This window comes from Sus scrofa, chromosome 1 (genome assembly GCF_054392235.1).
Source record: "Sus scrofa isolate SSC_HxYL_T2T_F1_AM1 chromosome 1, Sscrofa_HxYL_maternal_Yorkshire_Landrace_v2.0, whole genome shotgun sequence".
In the NCBI taxonomy this organism is placed as follows: Eukaryota; Metazoa; Chordata; class Mammalia; order Artiodactyla; family Suidae; genus Sus; species Sus scrofa.
Genome location: NC_139383.1, coordinates 27,562,702 through 27,577,345, shown reverse-complemented (window position 1 = coordinate 27,577,345; position 14,644 = coordinate 27,562,702). Strand labels below are relative to the sequence as shown.

The following is a 14,644-nucleotide window of genomic DNA, read 5'->3' as shown; positions in this document are numbered from 1 at the left end:
ATCATGGCTCAGTGGTTAACGAATCCGACTAGGAACCATGAGGTTGGGGGTTGATCCCAGGCCTCGCTCAGTGGGTTAAGGATCTGGCGTTGCTGTGAGCTGTGGTGTAGGTTGCAGACGAGGCTCGGATCCCTCGTTGCTGTGGCTCTGGCGTAGGCCGGTGGCTACAGCTCTGATTAAACCCTAGCCTAGGAACCTTCGTATGCCGCAAAAAAAAAAAAAAAAAAAAAAAAAAAACTGAAAACATCTAAATAAGTAACAGCTGCAGGAAACAAACAAACAAACCAGAAAACAGACGAAAAAACCTTATCTAAGCTTCTTTGGCTGATTTAAGCAAAGACTCTTGAAAATACGGCTGCCTTAATCTCCTTTCTGGTAGGTTTAGAACCACTATACCTGGATGAGAAATTACTAAACAAAACCTTTTCAAAACTTTCTGTACTTATTTCTCATTAGTTTCCCACTGTGCTGCTCTCCCTCGAAGTCCTATTACAGCCTTTTCTTATCAAGATAAATAGACTCTTAACTCCTGCTGTTCAAGAGTCACTTCTTTGCATGCTACCACATACGGGAATAAACTTTGTCTTTTCTTCTTCTTCTTCTGTTAATCTGGCTTTTGCCAGTTAATACGCAGGCCTCTAACCATAAGATGCAGAGGAAAAAGCTTTTTTTCTTCTCACAGCAAAATAAATGAATGAGTATCAAACTTATATTCTTATCACACAGCATCATGATATCTTTTCTCAGACAGTGCAGTAACCGTGTGTGATCAGTTTCAGATCTGAAATAGCATGTTAGAGAAAAAGAAACCAGTGAGCTACCTGATGACTCCGAATTGATTTGAATGAATTCCAAACCATGATTTACTGTTAACGCTTGTGAGGCAAATCATCAGAAAAAGAAATGGTAAAGGTATTTCATCATGTGGCAGATGTTGCAGTGAAAGGAAAACATTCCTTTTATCTTGCTTGTTCCCACTCATCCCACAAGGAGGCAACTTCCTCTTTATGCAGGCTGGAAACTACCTGTGCAAAGGTTCACAGGGCCAGCTGCCACGATTATCCTCGGCTTGTGTCAATCGTATGCCCTTTTTGATAAAATGGTGAGGTAAAAATACACAAAAGAGGAGTTCCCGTTGTGGCTCAGTGGTTAACGAATCCGACTAGGAACCATGAGGTTGTGGGTTCCATCCCTGCCCTTGCTCAGTGGGTTAAGGATCCGGCATTGCCGTGAGCTGTGGTGTAGGTCACAGATGAGGCTTGGCTCTGGCGCTGCTGTGGCTCTGGTGTAGGCTGGCAGCTACAGCTCCAATTCGACCCCTAGCCTGGGAACCTCCATATGCCACAGGAGCAGCCCAAGAAATGGCAAAAAGTCAAAAAAAAAAAATACACAAAAGAAGGATGAGGAGTTCCCATTGTGGCTCAGTGGTAATGAACCCAGCTAGTATCCATGAGGATACAGGTTCAATCCCTGGCCTCAATCACTGGGTTAAGGGTCCAGTATTGCCATGAGCTGTGGTGTAGGTTGCATCTGCGGCTTGGATCTGGCATTGCCGTGGCTGTGATGTAGGCAGGTAGCTGCAACTCTGATTCTACCCTAGCCTGGGAACTTCCATATGCCCCAAGTGTGGCCTTATAAAGCAAAAAAAAAAAAAAAAAAAAGAGAGAGAGAAGGAGGGAGGGAGAGCGCATATATGTATGTTTGAGAGTAGTGAGGAAGAAGACAACGCATTCTGTATTGAACATCAAAGGACCTCAGTAATTTATGTTTATTTTTCAGAGAACAAAAGAGAGAGAGAGGTGCAGAGAATAGGTGGAGAGTGGCTTGATTATGGTATTCAGCTTGATTATGGTATTCATTCTTTCATTGATTTAACGCTGATTCAACACCTTCAAGCCAGTTTTCCAGCATTTACTCTGCCCCCTCCTCCAATCCATAGCCCCTTCCCCTTTGTTTGAGATACTGTTTAAACAACTCTGGTTTTGTCACTCCCCAGCTCCACACCCTTCTAAGCCTTCTGAATGAAGTTCCCCTTGAGCGCCTGGCACCAGGCAGGACCCTGTGGGTTTAAAGGGGAAGAGAGCCACAATCCAGCCTTCGGATGTTAACAGTCTGGGGCAGGCCATGGAATCACAAGGCGAAGACGAGAACCAAGGCAGAGGAGTGGGTAAAATGCTCTAAGAACAGAGAAAAGTGAGAAGGGATGTGGAACACGATTTAAAGTAAAAAAGACATTTGAGTTGGATCTCAACAATTAGGATGCAGTCACCAAGCAGGAAAAGCATGTGGAGCTGCGCATCGGCATGCCAAGCCCAGGAACAGGAAGAGCTTGGCTGGCTGGAATATGGAAAGGAGTTTGGCATTGTTGGACCACGGGGTGAAAGGAAAGGGAAAGTCATGGTCAGAGAGAGAAGAACATTGCATGGTATGGAAACCTTCTTCTACAAAGAGTAGCATCAGAGCTTTTAAAAGGGGAGTCACAGGATAAGATCTGCATGAGTGATCTCTCCAATGATGGCAGGGAAGAGTAATGATTGCAGGAGAGCGATCAGGCCACGGGATGGGGGAGTGACAGAATGAAATGAAGGGGCTGGAGGGAATGCTGCATGTGAGGCTGGAGCAGGGGTTTCTCTGCGGTGTCTGGCTTGGATAACTGTGCCCTTGCTCTTAGTGAAGAGATGAAAGGCTGGGAGAACAAAAATAGGGACCACAGCTGATCAGTATAAGAACTCCTACAGTTAACTGTCATCAATCGTTCAATTATTTCAATATAAATTTATTAATGCATTAAATTATTTAAGATAGGGGTTCATAGCCCTTCCATTTCAAAATACAGCCTTGAGTCAAAACACATGGCCTTGAATCAAGATTCTCTTTCTTTTTAAAAACAGAAAAGTCCTCTGAAAGTGGTATTGAGCTACATTTTCAAAACCTTGCACAGTTCATACTAATCTTGAAAATTTTTTAAAATGTAAGCTAGGAAAGGATATTTAAGATCTTCTTGTTCAACTTTCACTTAAGGACTTCTATTGCCTTAGGCTAGCAGGAGTAAGAATTTTGTCCAAAGTTATAAAACTCAGAACCCAAGGCCCCTGTCCCCAGCGAAGGCGTCTCCCTAGAATCAGGAATGACCGGTGGGAGGAGGGTTTTGACCGTGACCTGAAGAAAGAAGGTCATCCCTCCCACAACTGTACTGCTTCAAAGAAACCTTAGTATTCAAATTAGAAAGAAAAGCAAACCTGGACTTGGGCTTTGAATAAGATTTTCAACCACCAGGAAGTCTAAAGATTAGCTTCAAATTTGTGGCTTATGGAACCACATTAATAGTTAATGTTTGCCAAATGTTGACACCACCCCAAGTGAGGTTAAAAACATTAAAAAGCATCTGACCTTCTGACATTTTAATTTGGTTTGGGGCCAAGGTACCCAAAGGCTTCAGTTAGGAATAATTGAAACAATTTAAATTTTATCTCAAATAGAGGTAAAGATCAGAAAATAATTATTCAGTACACAAATCTTAATCACCAAAGTAATTCTTTTTGTTTATACTGTAAAGGGTGAGAAAAGGATGAATTATCATTATTATTATTATTTTTATTTTTTTAGGGCTGCTAGTCTGGCAAATGGAAGTTCTCAGGCTAGGGGCCGAATCAGAGCTACAGCTGCCGGCCTACACCACAGCCACAGCAATGTCAGATCCGAGCCAAGTCTGTGACCTCTACCACAGCTCACGGCAATGCTGGATCCTTAACCCACTGAGTGGGGCCAGGGATCAAACTCTCATCCTCACGGACACTAGTCGGGTTCATAACCCATTGAGCCACAATGGGAACTCCAAGGAGGAGTTATTTTTGGTATGTCATTCATAGGCTCAAATTTGAGCTCAGTATGTGGTAAGGAAATTAAGGAACTCATTTTAATCAAATCTTTAGAATACCTAAAAATTTTAGTTGAGAATGTTGGAAATATCTAAGAAATGTAATCAAGGGTATAATGGAGTTATCATCAATTATGCAAAATCATAAATTTAGGCTATTTCATAAGACATATTGCGCTGGTGCTCTGGCTCTGATGGGCTCTTCTGTGAGAGGGAGAGCCAGGATGGACATCTCCATCTTCAGAGCCCAGGGCATCACCGTATCCATTCATTCGCACTACGCTAACAGAACACCCAAGACACAACATCAGCAATATCACTAGCTGTGACAGAATGGCAAACTAAGCCAATATACTCAAAGAATCAAGCATGCTTGAATTCACTGTTATAAACTATACAGCCCATTTGGAATACTGTAGAAGCCGTGTCATAGATTATAAATTATTCTGATAGAATGCAAAGGACAGAAGTGAAAGAGTGCTCCTTCAGCATGAAGAAACCCGACTGATATCCATGAGGACTCAGGTTCGATCCCTGGCCTTGCTGAGTGGGTTAAAGATCTGGCCTTGCTATGAGCTATGGTGTAAGTTGCACACGTGGCTCAGATCTGGTATGGCCGTGGCTGTGGTGTAGGCAGGCAGCTCCAGCTCCTCTCTGATCCCTAGCCTGGGAACCTCCATATGCTGTGGGTGTGGCCCTAAAAAGACCAAAAAAAAAAAAAAAGTGTTCTTCTAACATTAAAGGAAGAGTACCCATGCACTTTCTTTCTTTTTTTTTTTTAATACATTAAAAAAAATTTTTTTTGGTCTTTTCGAGGACCGCTCCAGCCGCATATGGAGGTTCCCAGGCTAGAGGTTGAATCGGAGCTGTAGCCGCTGGCCTACGCCAGAGCCACAGCAACGCGGGATCCGAGCCGCGTCTGCAACCTACACCACAGCTCACGGCAACGCCAGATCCTTAACCCACTGAGCAAGGCCAGGGACCGAACCTGCAACCTCATGGTTCCTAGTCGGATTCGTTAATCACTGAGCCACCACGGGAACTCCAACCCATGCACTTTCTTGAGAAGTGAGTTAGGAGCCCTTTAATGAATCAGAGAGCAAGCACTATGATTATCATCATCAACAGACCAACTAAAACCCTGCAGATTTTCCTAAGAAGAAACCTGAGCATTTCTCTCCTCATCTGGCTGTGCGTGTTCTGAGCACTTGCAGGAGAGCTATCTGATCAGGAAGAGCATCTCGCAAAGCCTGCCCCATTTACCACCACCACGTACAAACCAGAAGCTCCTGAACTTGGAGCTTCCTGACAGCGCTCTGAAAAGTGACCTATCCACCCTTTCACATCTAGGAGACTGAGTCTTAGAAGACTCAGCTGGCCAGATTTACCACCAATTCGAAGGCAATTAAAGTGGTGTTACCCTATGGATGCATCCAGTTAAAGGAGTTTCTAGAGCAGAGCCTCTGCCCTGTGGATTCAATCAGTTATGAAGACCACGCTGTCTAACACGGCCACCTTAGTGTGGCTGTGCCCTGTGTATTTTTGGTTAAGATGGATTTAGTTTTTCAAAGAAGGGTATGAAATAAAGGTTAGATATCGCTGGTTTTAAAAAAAGATTGGCTGGAGTTCCTGTCATGGCTCAGTGGTTAATGAATCCCACTAGGAACCACGAGATTGCCGATTTGATCCCTGGCCTCTATCAGTGGGTTAAGGATTTGGTGTTGCCATGAGCTGTGGAGCAGGTCGCAGACGTGGCTCAGATCCCGAGTTGTTGTGGCTCTGGCGTAGGCCGGTGGCTACAGTCCGATTCAACCTCTAGCCTGGGAACCTCCACATGCCGCAGGTGCGGCCATAGAAAAGGCAGAAAGACAAAAAAAGAAAAAAAAAAAAAGAAAATCCAGCAATTTATGATGTTGTAAAAGGACTTTATGGATTTTTCCAGTCTATCCATTTTATACTTTGTTACTAAAGGAACTATTTCATTTTCATTGTCTTTGTTAACTTTTCCCCTGGCAGTTGCTACGTATAAAGTGATTCTAAATTTAACCCAAATAAAAACAGAGATAATGAGATGTAGTCAAAAGGGCACCGGTGTAGAAATCTAGAGATCTGGTTCCTAACATAATCACTGAAATAAGAAAATACAACACTGGAAAACATAAAGCATAGACAAATAAGAAGTACTGTTGGAGTTCCCATTGTGGCGCAAGAGAAATGAACCCGACTAGGATCCATGACGATGCAGGTCTGATTCCTGGCCTCGCTTAGTGCATTAAGGATCCAGTATTGCCGTGAGCTGTGGTGTACGTCACAGTTGTAGCTCAGATCCCGAGTTGCTGTGGTTTTGGTGCAGCCCAGCAGCTGCAGCTCTGACTCTATCCCCTAGCCTGGGAACTTCCATATGCCACAGGTGTAGCTCTTAAAAAAAAAAGAAAGAAAGAAAAAGAAAAAAGGAAGTATTGCCTATTACTCCTGTATACAGCAAGCTAGTGCATAGGGAAGTTGTTTTTTTGTTTTTTTTTTTCCAAATTAGGTTTATCTTTTTATAAATAACTTTAATGAAAGAGCCTTGGGCTTACCTAAGAATATCAAAGCTGTACAATGGCTAGATAATTATAGAACTTAACTATAGATAGAGTTAACAATTGGTTATTACATATATATTTTGTCTTTTTAGGTCCTTGCCTGGGGCATGTGAAAGTTCCCAGGCTAGAGGTCCATTTGGAGCTGCAGCTGCAGGCTTACACCACAGCCATGCAGGATCCAGGCTGTGTCTGCTACCTAAACCACAGCTCGTGGCAACCCAGATCCTTAGCCCACCGAGCGAGGCCAGGGATCAAGCCCGCTTCCTCATGGATACTGGTCTAGTTCATTACCGTGAGCCACAACAAGAACTCCCTGGTTATTTTATTTAAATTCTCCCTTGACTGGAACCCTACCACTTTAAGGATTATGTAAAATTTAGTGTAGGAGGTAACATTATCAAAGTGTCTAATTCATAAGTATACCAGTCAGGTTGGTGCTCTAGTTTCTTCGATTTCACTTTAACATTAGAAATGTAATTTTCAGAATTGCTTGGATTCAGCATTCGGTCCCAAATCATACAGCAGGAAGGGCCTGGAGAAAACGGAGGACTGGACCATGCTTGGGGAAGTGTCATCCTTTAGACACTGAAGATGCCCAGGTGGGAGTCAGCACTCTGGAAACTCTCCAGCACTGGTCCTCACTGCACTAGGATGCTCTTCTACACACGGGAGACAGACCGGACGGAGAAAATGGACATGGTCGAAAAACAGGTGTCTGCAGGGTATTATGCCCAGGAGGAGTAAGTAAAAGGCCTGTGGTTGAGAGGAACAGCACGGGGCTGATTGCAACTGCCTCCTCTCTTTCTTCTGCTCATCTTCTATTGTTCAGGCTCTCTGCGTATGCATACGAATGAGGACCACAGACAGCTCTGTCATTCAGAACTTGCACTGAATATTACCTGTCTGAGTTGCAACATATCTCAGAGAAGAATAAAAAATGTGTGAGGGTACTGTGGCCCCTGCCTTGAGGGTAATCCATGTTCTCAAAGATAAAGCCTAGTTACTCACTATCAAATAAGACACTAAAACTCAGTATTCTTGGGAGTTCCCATTGTGGCTCAGCGGAAATGAGTCTCACTAGCATCCACGAGGAGCTCCATCCCTGGCCTTGCTCAGTGGGTTGAGCATCTGGCATTGCCATGAGCTGTGGTGTAGGTCGCAGATGCAGCTTGGATCTGGAGTTGCTGTGGCTGTGGCGTAGGCCAGCAGCTGCAGCTCCCATTTGATCCCTAGCCTGGGAACCTCCATATGCCTTGGGTGCGGCCCTAAAACGAAAGACAGAAAAAAACCAACTCTATTCTTGACTAAGTGTTCACCAATGTTTGCTTTTCGGCTCTTTTTAACCAAAGGAATTCTAGAAGTTGTGTTTTGTTTGTCTTTTTTTTGGCCACGCCCTAGGCATGTGGAAGTTTCCAGGCCAGGGATGGGACTTGCAGTTGCAGCCTATACCGCAGGTGTGACAACGCAGGATCCTTAACCCGCTGCTGCTACATGAGCACTTTCTAGAAGTTGCTTTTAACATTAAAGGAAAGCTTACAGACTCTGGCTGAGCCATCTGCCCCTCCCTGCTACTCATATCAAAACACACACACCACTTTCCCTCAATAAAGCTTTCAACAGATCATTTTTGAAAAGTCAGCCACAGAGAAACTTAGGAAAATGAACACATAAACTAAAGTCATTACCTCCAGGGAGTCACTTTCACAATCTCCTTCCTCTGTATTTCTCCCCTTCTCTTCAGTAATGGTGTTCACCATTTCAAAAAACCTACAATAAAAATTGGTATGTTGTCACTCATTCTGCAAGAAATATTAAATAGAAGCAAGCATGCTTCAAAGTAACTTCAGAGCCCAAACTGGGAGCCAAAAGAGTCAAGCGATAAAAGTCAGGCGATAAACACAGTATCAACATCAGTGCAAAAATATGATTTTTCAAAAAGAAGACACAGGTTGGTAGGATTTGACAGAAGCTTCTGACTTAATGCCTTACTTCAAGTAATACTATTGACATGATAATGTTAGCTGTAGAATTAGAACAGTAAGGCCAGACATTTCACATAGAAATGTGAAGACTGTGGACTGGTACAGCAAACCAAGATTGCCGGTACCTGCATAATTGGGGCCAGCTCCTCACCTCCCTGAGTCTCTCTCTTTAATTACAAGCGGGGAAAATGCATATTTCTCCCAAAGGATGCTGTGAAGATGACCTGAGGTAAAACTTGTAAACTGGGGCTCAGCACAGGGCACTTGACAAATATTAGCTGTTACTGTTTTGCTGCTGTTGACATTATCTTACATGGGATATGACAAAACTACCTCTCTTCTGGAACAGTGTCTCCAGATTCTGAGCTGACTCTTTAACACAATGTTTGCCACTACATTTGATCTCAGTTACGAATCTTCTGTCTGATCACCTCAATATCATATATGTGGCCTGGTCACAGACCAAAATATGGTCTGTGAAATACGTATGTGAATCAGGAATGGCTAGCTTATATGTTTGTGACAGAAGCCGCCTCTCTCTCTCTCTCTTTTTTTTTTTTTTGTCTTTTTGCCTTTTCTAGGGCTGCTCCCTCGGCATATGGAGGTTCCCAGGCTAGGGGTCTAATCGGAGCTGTAGCCGCCAGCCTACACCACAGCCACAGCAATGCCCGATCCTTAACCCACTGGGCAAGGTTGTGGGATCGAACCCACAACCTCATGGTTTCTAGTCGGATTCGTTAACCACTGAGCCACAACGAGAACTCCGCCACCTCTCTTTTAGTAACAAATTATTCTTGTAATTCTTTTCCCCTGGAGACTATTTCAGAGCCAAAAACCAAAAACCAAACCAAAACAAAAGATGGCAAGAAACAGACTTTCCCTCTGCAACACTAGCTGTGCCTAATCATTTACAGAGGATGCTAATGGCTTCTAGTCCAGACGTGAAGGGAGGCACTGTGAACAGGGGTTGATGATCAATCTCAGGTCATGCTGTGCCTGGCCAGCCCAGGGGAAGAGCAGGTTACTGTGCGACAAGATGTTTACTACCTAAAACTCAGGATCTTCTTTTTATCTCTGTACCTATGAGATAACAGAAAATAATTCTACTGGTCTCTGCCCCCAGGTCCTGGGGCACAGAGCTGCTAAAACCCTTGTAATTTTCTAAGCATAAGACCACTAGGAGCATCTCTTGTTCTAATATTTATCTTAGACACCATCTCTGATGCAAGGTTCTTAAAACCTTTGTAAATTCCTAAGTGATGACAGAACCAGGAGCATCTTTTGTTCTAACGAGGTGGCTCTGGGTGGGGCTCCTGGATGGAGGAGCTGTTCACAAGAAAGACCAAGCCAAGCTTAGAAGCTTTGAATTTTCAGCCTCACCCCTCATCCTCCAGAGAGGAGAGGGGGGCTAGAAATGGAGTAAGTCACTGATCATGCCTACATGAGGAAGCCTCCATAAAATCCCAGCAGTAGGGGATTCAGACAGCATCCAAGTTGATGGACATGTCCATACAGAGAGGGCGACACACCCCAACTCCCCAGGAAGAGAAGCTATGTGCTCAGGACCCTCTCAGACTTTACCCTATGTATCTTTTTTTTTTTTTTTTTTTTGTCTTTTTGCCTTTTCCAGGGCTGCTCCCCTGGCATATGGAGATTCCCAGGCTAGGGGTCTAATAGGAGCCATAGCCACCAGCCTACGCCACAGACACAGCAATGCAGGATCCGAGCCGCGTCTGCAACCTACACGACAGCTCATGGCAACATTGGATCCTTAACCCACTGAGCAAGGCCAGGGATCGAACCCGCAACCTCATGGTTCCTAGTCGGATTCGTTAACTACTGAACCATGATGGGACTCCACCCTACGTATCTTTTCATCTGGACGTTTATCTGTATTCTTTTTATCATTTATTTATATATATACATGTTTTTTTCTACTGTACAGCATGGTGACCCAGTTACAGTTACATGTATACATTCTTTTTTTTCACATGTTCCACTGTAAGTGACTAGACAGAGTTCCCAGTGCTACACAGCAGGATCCCATTGCTAATCCATCCCAAAGGCAATATTCTTTATCATATCTTTTAATAAACTTGCATACGTAAGTAACTATTCACCTGAGTTCTGTGAGCCTTTCTAGCAAATTAAATCCAAGTAGGAGGTCATTGGCATTTCTGATCTATAGCCAGTATGTCTAAAGCACAGGTGATAACTTGGGCTGGTGACTGGCATCTGAAGTCGGGGGAAGAAACAGTCTTAGGGCACTGAACCCTTAACCTGTGTGTTCTGACTCTATCTCCAGGTTCAAATGCAGGTGTCAGAGAGAACTGCTTGTTATGGGGGAAAACCTCCACACATCTGGTGACCAGAAATGTCAGAAATGAAGTGTTTTATGTGGAGGAATAAAGGAGACACACAGAAAGAAACATGGTGGGAAGAACTGGGTTTTTCCCTAATAGGAAGGAAAAAACTGAGTTTTTGTTTTATATAGTACTTCTTTTCATCCATCCACCCATCCATCCAAACATCTATCTATCCATCCTTCCATTCAGCAAATACTCATCTAGTGCCTACTAGAATCAAGAATTGTTGTGGCCTTTGGGAATATGACAAAGAACAAAATAGACAAAAGTCCATTGTGGAGCTGGGAGCCTCTCTATGGAGTTTGCATATGATGCCTAATTCCTAACTCTTCCTTTCTCTCTCGATACTTCTTAGAAGTTAAGAACAAGGAAAAAACAAACAAACAAACCTGATCAGAATGAGAGCTCTACTGAAGATTACATATCTTGATAGTTAGAGAAAAAAGCAAGTTCAACCAAAAGGAAGAAGAAGATGAAAGATCCAAATAAATTCTAGTTTCAAATACAAACTCTAAGATCTGGAGTAAAGACTTCCATCAGCTACTCACACAAAATGTTTCAACATGAACGTCTCTCAGCAGAATATAACACTTCTAGTGGGACAGGAGAACAGTGTAATTTTTAGATACTTGGATTCTGGAGTCACATAAGCCTGGTTCAAATCCCAAATTTTATGCTTTTTGCTATATAAGACTATAGGCTAGTTAAACTCCCTAAGATTCAACCTTTTCAAAATCTCCTTTCAACAAAAATATTAATATTACCTACCTAATAGACTTTATTTGAAGATTAAAATAGGTATTAGGTCTGGAGTCAGCACTCCATAAAACTTAACTATAATTATCACTGAAACAAGCGAATATAGCCTTGAGAATTTAAATGTAACTAAAAGTATACTATACATGCACTAGGAATTCTTTCTTATTTCCAAGTCTTTTTTACTACATGTTTTACAACAATAAGGATAAAAATTTAGCCAAGAATTGTAAATTAAACATACACATTTTTTGGTACCACGATAAAAATGATGGTATATTGTAGCTAGTGTGTCAATCATTATAATGGGGTCAAATAGTGATTATTTGAAGAACAATCCCCAGCAAAATTTTAAGTCCAAGCTGGCTTTTACCTGCACTTTGGTGCCTAAATTGTCACTAACCTTCATAGGTCCCCTTAATTAGTCACTTGTGTTCTAAGGAACCATGAAGTATGTAGTTATTAGCCCAAGAGAAATATACCCAGGGAGGTTAACACAAACATACACTGCAGTCCATGGATTTTTTTTTTTTCTTGATTATTTTTTATTGGTGTAGATCAGATCACTGGCTCTTTTTTTTTTTTTTTTTTTTTTCTTCTTTTTTTTAGGGTCATACCTGTGGCAAATGGAGGTTCCCAGGCTAGGGGCTGAACGGGAGCTGTAGCTGCTGGCCTACAACACAGCCACAGCAATGTCTCATCCTTAAACCACTGACCAAGGCCAGGGATTGAACCCACATGGAACTCTCATGGATGCTAGTCAGATTTCTTTCCGCTGAGCCATGACAAGCACTCTAGATCACTGTCTCTTGACTCAGTTTATTCCTCCAGCAGAATATCAAATATAATTAGTCTAGGGTAGGGCTCATGCACTTTCTAAAGCCCACCAGTTGATTCTAATATGATCCAGATTTAGGAACGCTATTGTAGATGATGGTGAGATTACTCAAAAGAATTCGAGTTTGGAAATTTTGGTAATCACGTAATAAATGAGCACTTTAAAAATGAGACATAACACTTGGTAATTATTTGGTAAATTCGATTAGCATTTTGTCTGTGGAAGAATAAATCATGACTAAGAAAAAGGCTGATTTATTAAAGACAGGCCCCCAAATTCTCTGTTAAGCCACATAATTATAAAACATCAACCCAAATGAAATATTTATATAAGCACATGGCCATGGATTCTTTATAGGAACCACATGCTCACTCACTAATTAAAAATAATCTTCAGGTAAGAACACATAAACAATGACTAATACGTACTTTTTACAGTGAAGTTCTGTACAGAAATAGATTTGGAAATCGTCGGAATTGTGAAGCACATAAAGAAAACAGCACCGTTCTTCAAATTTAGAAATACTGAAACAAACAAAAAAAGATTTATTCACAGTAATCTCAATACTTCCATGGAATGAAAAATAAATGCTTTTTTGTATTCAGTCCCAATTATGATATCAATGTTGTTTGTACCAAAAAGTTGTAAGTGGCACCTGAAAAAGTGACATTCCCTTTACCACAATACTAAGATTATTTCATATTCTGAGAACTGTCCTCCTACTTGTATCTGCAGATAAGGATGCTCTTGGGTGTTGTCAGTACATGAGCTATGTGTCCTACCACTCAGCATGAAGAAGGGGTCTGGTCTGCATGGGGAAGGGATCTGGCCTGCCAGGGGGAGGGGTCTGGCCTGGATGGGGAAGGGGTCTTGCCTGCATGGGAAAGGGGTCTTGCCTATTGGAGCATTCGACTGTGTGCTGGGAGGAAAAGCATAAATATCAGCTGGCTGACTGACCGTGGTGATTCTGGTCCTATGAGATCTGTCAAACTATAAAACGCTTCCAAGACTAGGAAGGCGATGTGTGGAGCCAGTAAAAGGACCTCATCAGTTGCAGAGATTTTAGAGCAGTAAAGAAATGTGAAACAGCACTTGCTTTGGACTCGGCAAGTTGTTTACTTTACAGCAATTGAAACGATTTGGGGTTTGCCAGTCAGGCCTTGCTCTTTGATGCCAAGGGTTGCCAAGTATTTTCTGTAATGAGCCAGAGAGTAAATATATCAAGCTTTGCAGGTCAAGCTACTCAGTTTTGCTGTGGGAGCAGCCTTGGACAATACACAAATGAAAGACATGGCTGAGTTCCAATAAAACTTTATTTACAAAACCAGGCAGCCAACCATATCAGGCCTGTGGGCTGCTTGTAGTTCACCAAACCCTATTTTATGCCTTTGATTTGTAACGCACATTATTTGACTTTTTAAAGAAATTCTATCCATCATTTAAGGCCTAGCTTAGACCTTATCCTCTCTCCCTTTGCTACTTCTCTGCAACAGAAAGACTTCCTCTTGCCCCTCTGGTCTTTGAACATACTTCCACTACTCTCACTGTACTGTCATTAGCTGTAAATGTCTGTTGCCCTGCTGCTTTGGGAATGCTTCGAGAGCAGAGTTCATGTCTTAGTCATCTTTGTATCCTTAGCAGAATAGGACTCGACATTTGACACCTAGCTGGTGCTCAGTAAATGCCGGTTGACTGAGCCGAGCAAGTCCGAAGTTGATGCAAGCAAGCCCAACTGCTGACAGCTTGATTTTCTTCTACAGTTTGTCATCTATTTATAGAGGAGGAAGCCAAGAAAAGTTAGCTTTCTTTGAAGTCGCACACTGGAACTCAAGTTTCCCAACATATAAACCAGCAGTAGCCCCATGTAAGCCTTCCATGTTTATGCCGTCAGTCACAACAAAGGTGATGGAGTTATTCCGTACCTCATTAAAGAAAACTGATTCATCAGAAAATAGATATGATAAAGTGAAATTTATATTTCCCATGCTTTCTCTTAGATGGGTTGTTTAAAATTGCAGCAACAAATAATGAGTGTCTGGCTAAGGATTGGTTTAAAAAATTAAACATTAAGAGAGTAATGCTTTACTTGAGAAGGCATGGATTGGAAAGTTCTATAATGAGTCAGTCTGGCATGTTTCTGTTCACATCATTCATGAGGTAACAGGTGGTTTTACCAGGCAAACTCTAATTATGGGTGACTCAGACAGCTCGACCAGTTCATGCGCCAACAACACCAATTA

The 14,644-nt window shown here is 42.4% G+C and overlaps 1 protein-coding gene across 13 annotated transcripts in view; it reads right to left on the bottom strand.

Annotated features, from left to right (window-relative positions):
* The window catches only part of MAP3K5 (mitogen-activated protein kinase kinase kinase 5), a 254,320-nt gene that overhangs the window by 62,011 nt on the left and 177,665 nt on the right, over nt 1-14,644 (bottom strand). For all 13 annotated transcript variants that reach the window (XM_085025230.1, XM_085025204.1, XM_085025224.1 and 10 more), the window contains 2 exons: nt 12,833-12,928; nt 8,148-8,229 (listed from right to left, as the gene is read on the bottom strand). In XM_085025230.1, the coding sequence (XP_084881356.1) occupies nt 8,148-8,229; nt 12,833-12,928 (178 nt within the window). The remainder of the gene's footprint in view (nt 1-8,147; nt 8,230-12,832; nt 12,929-14,644) is intronic.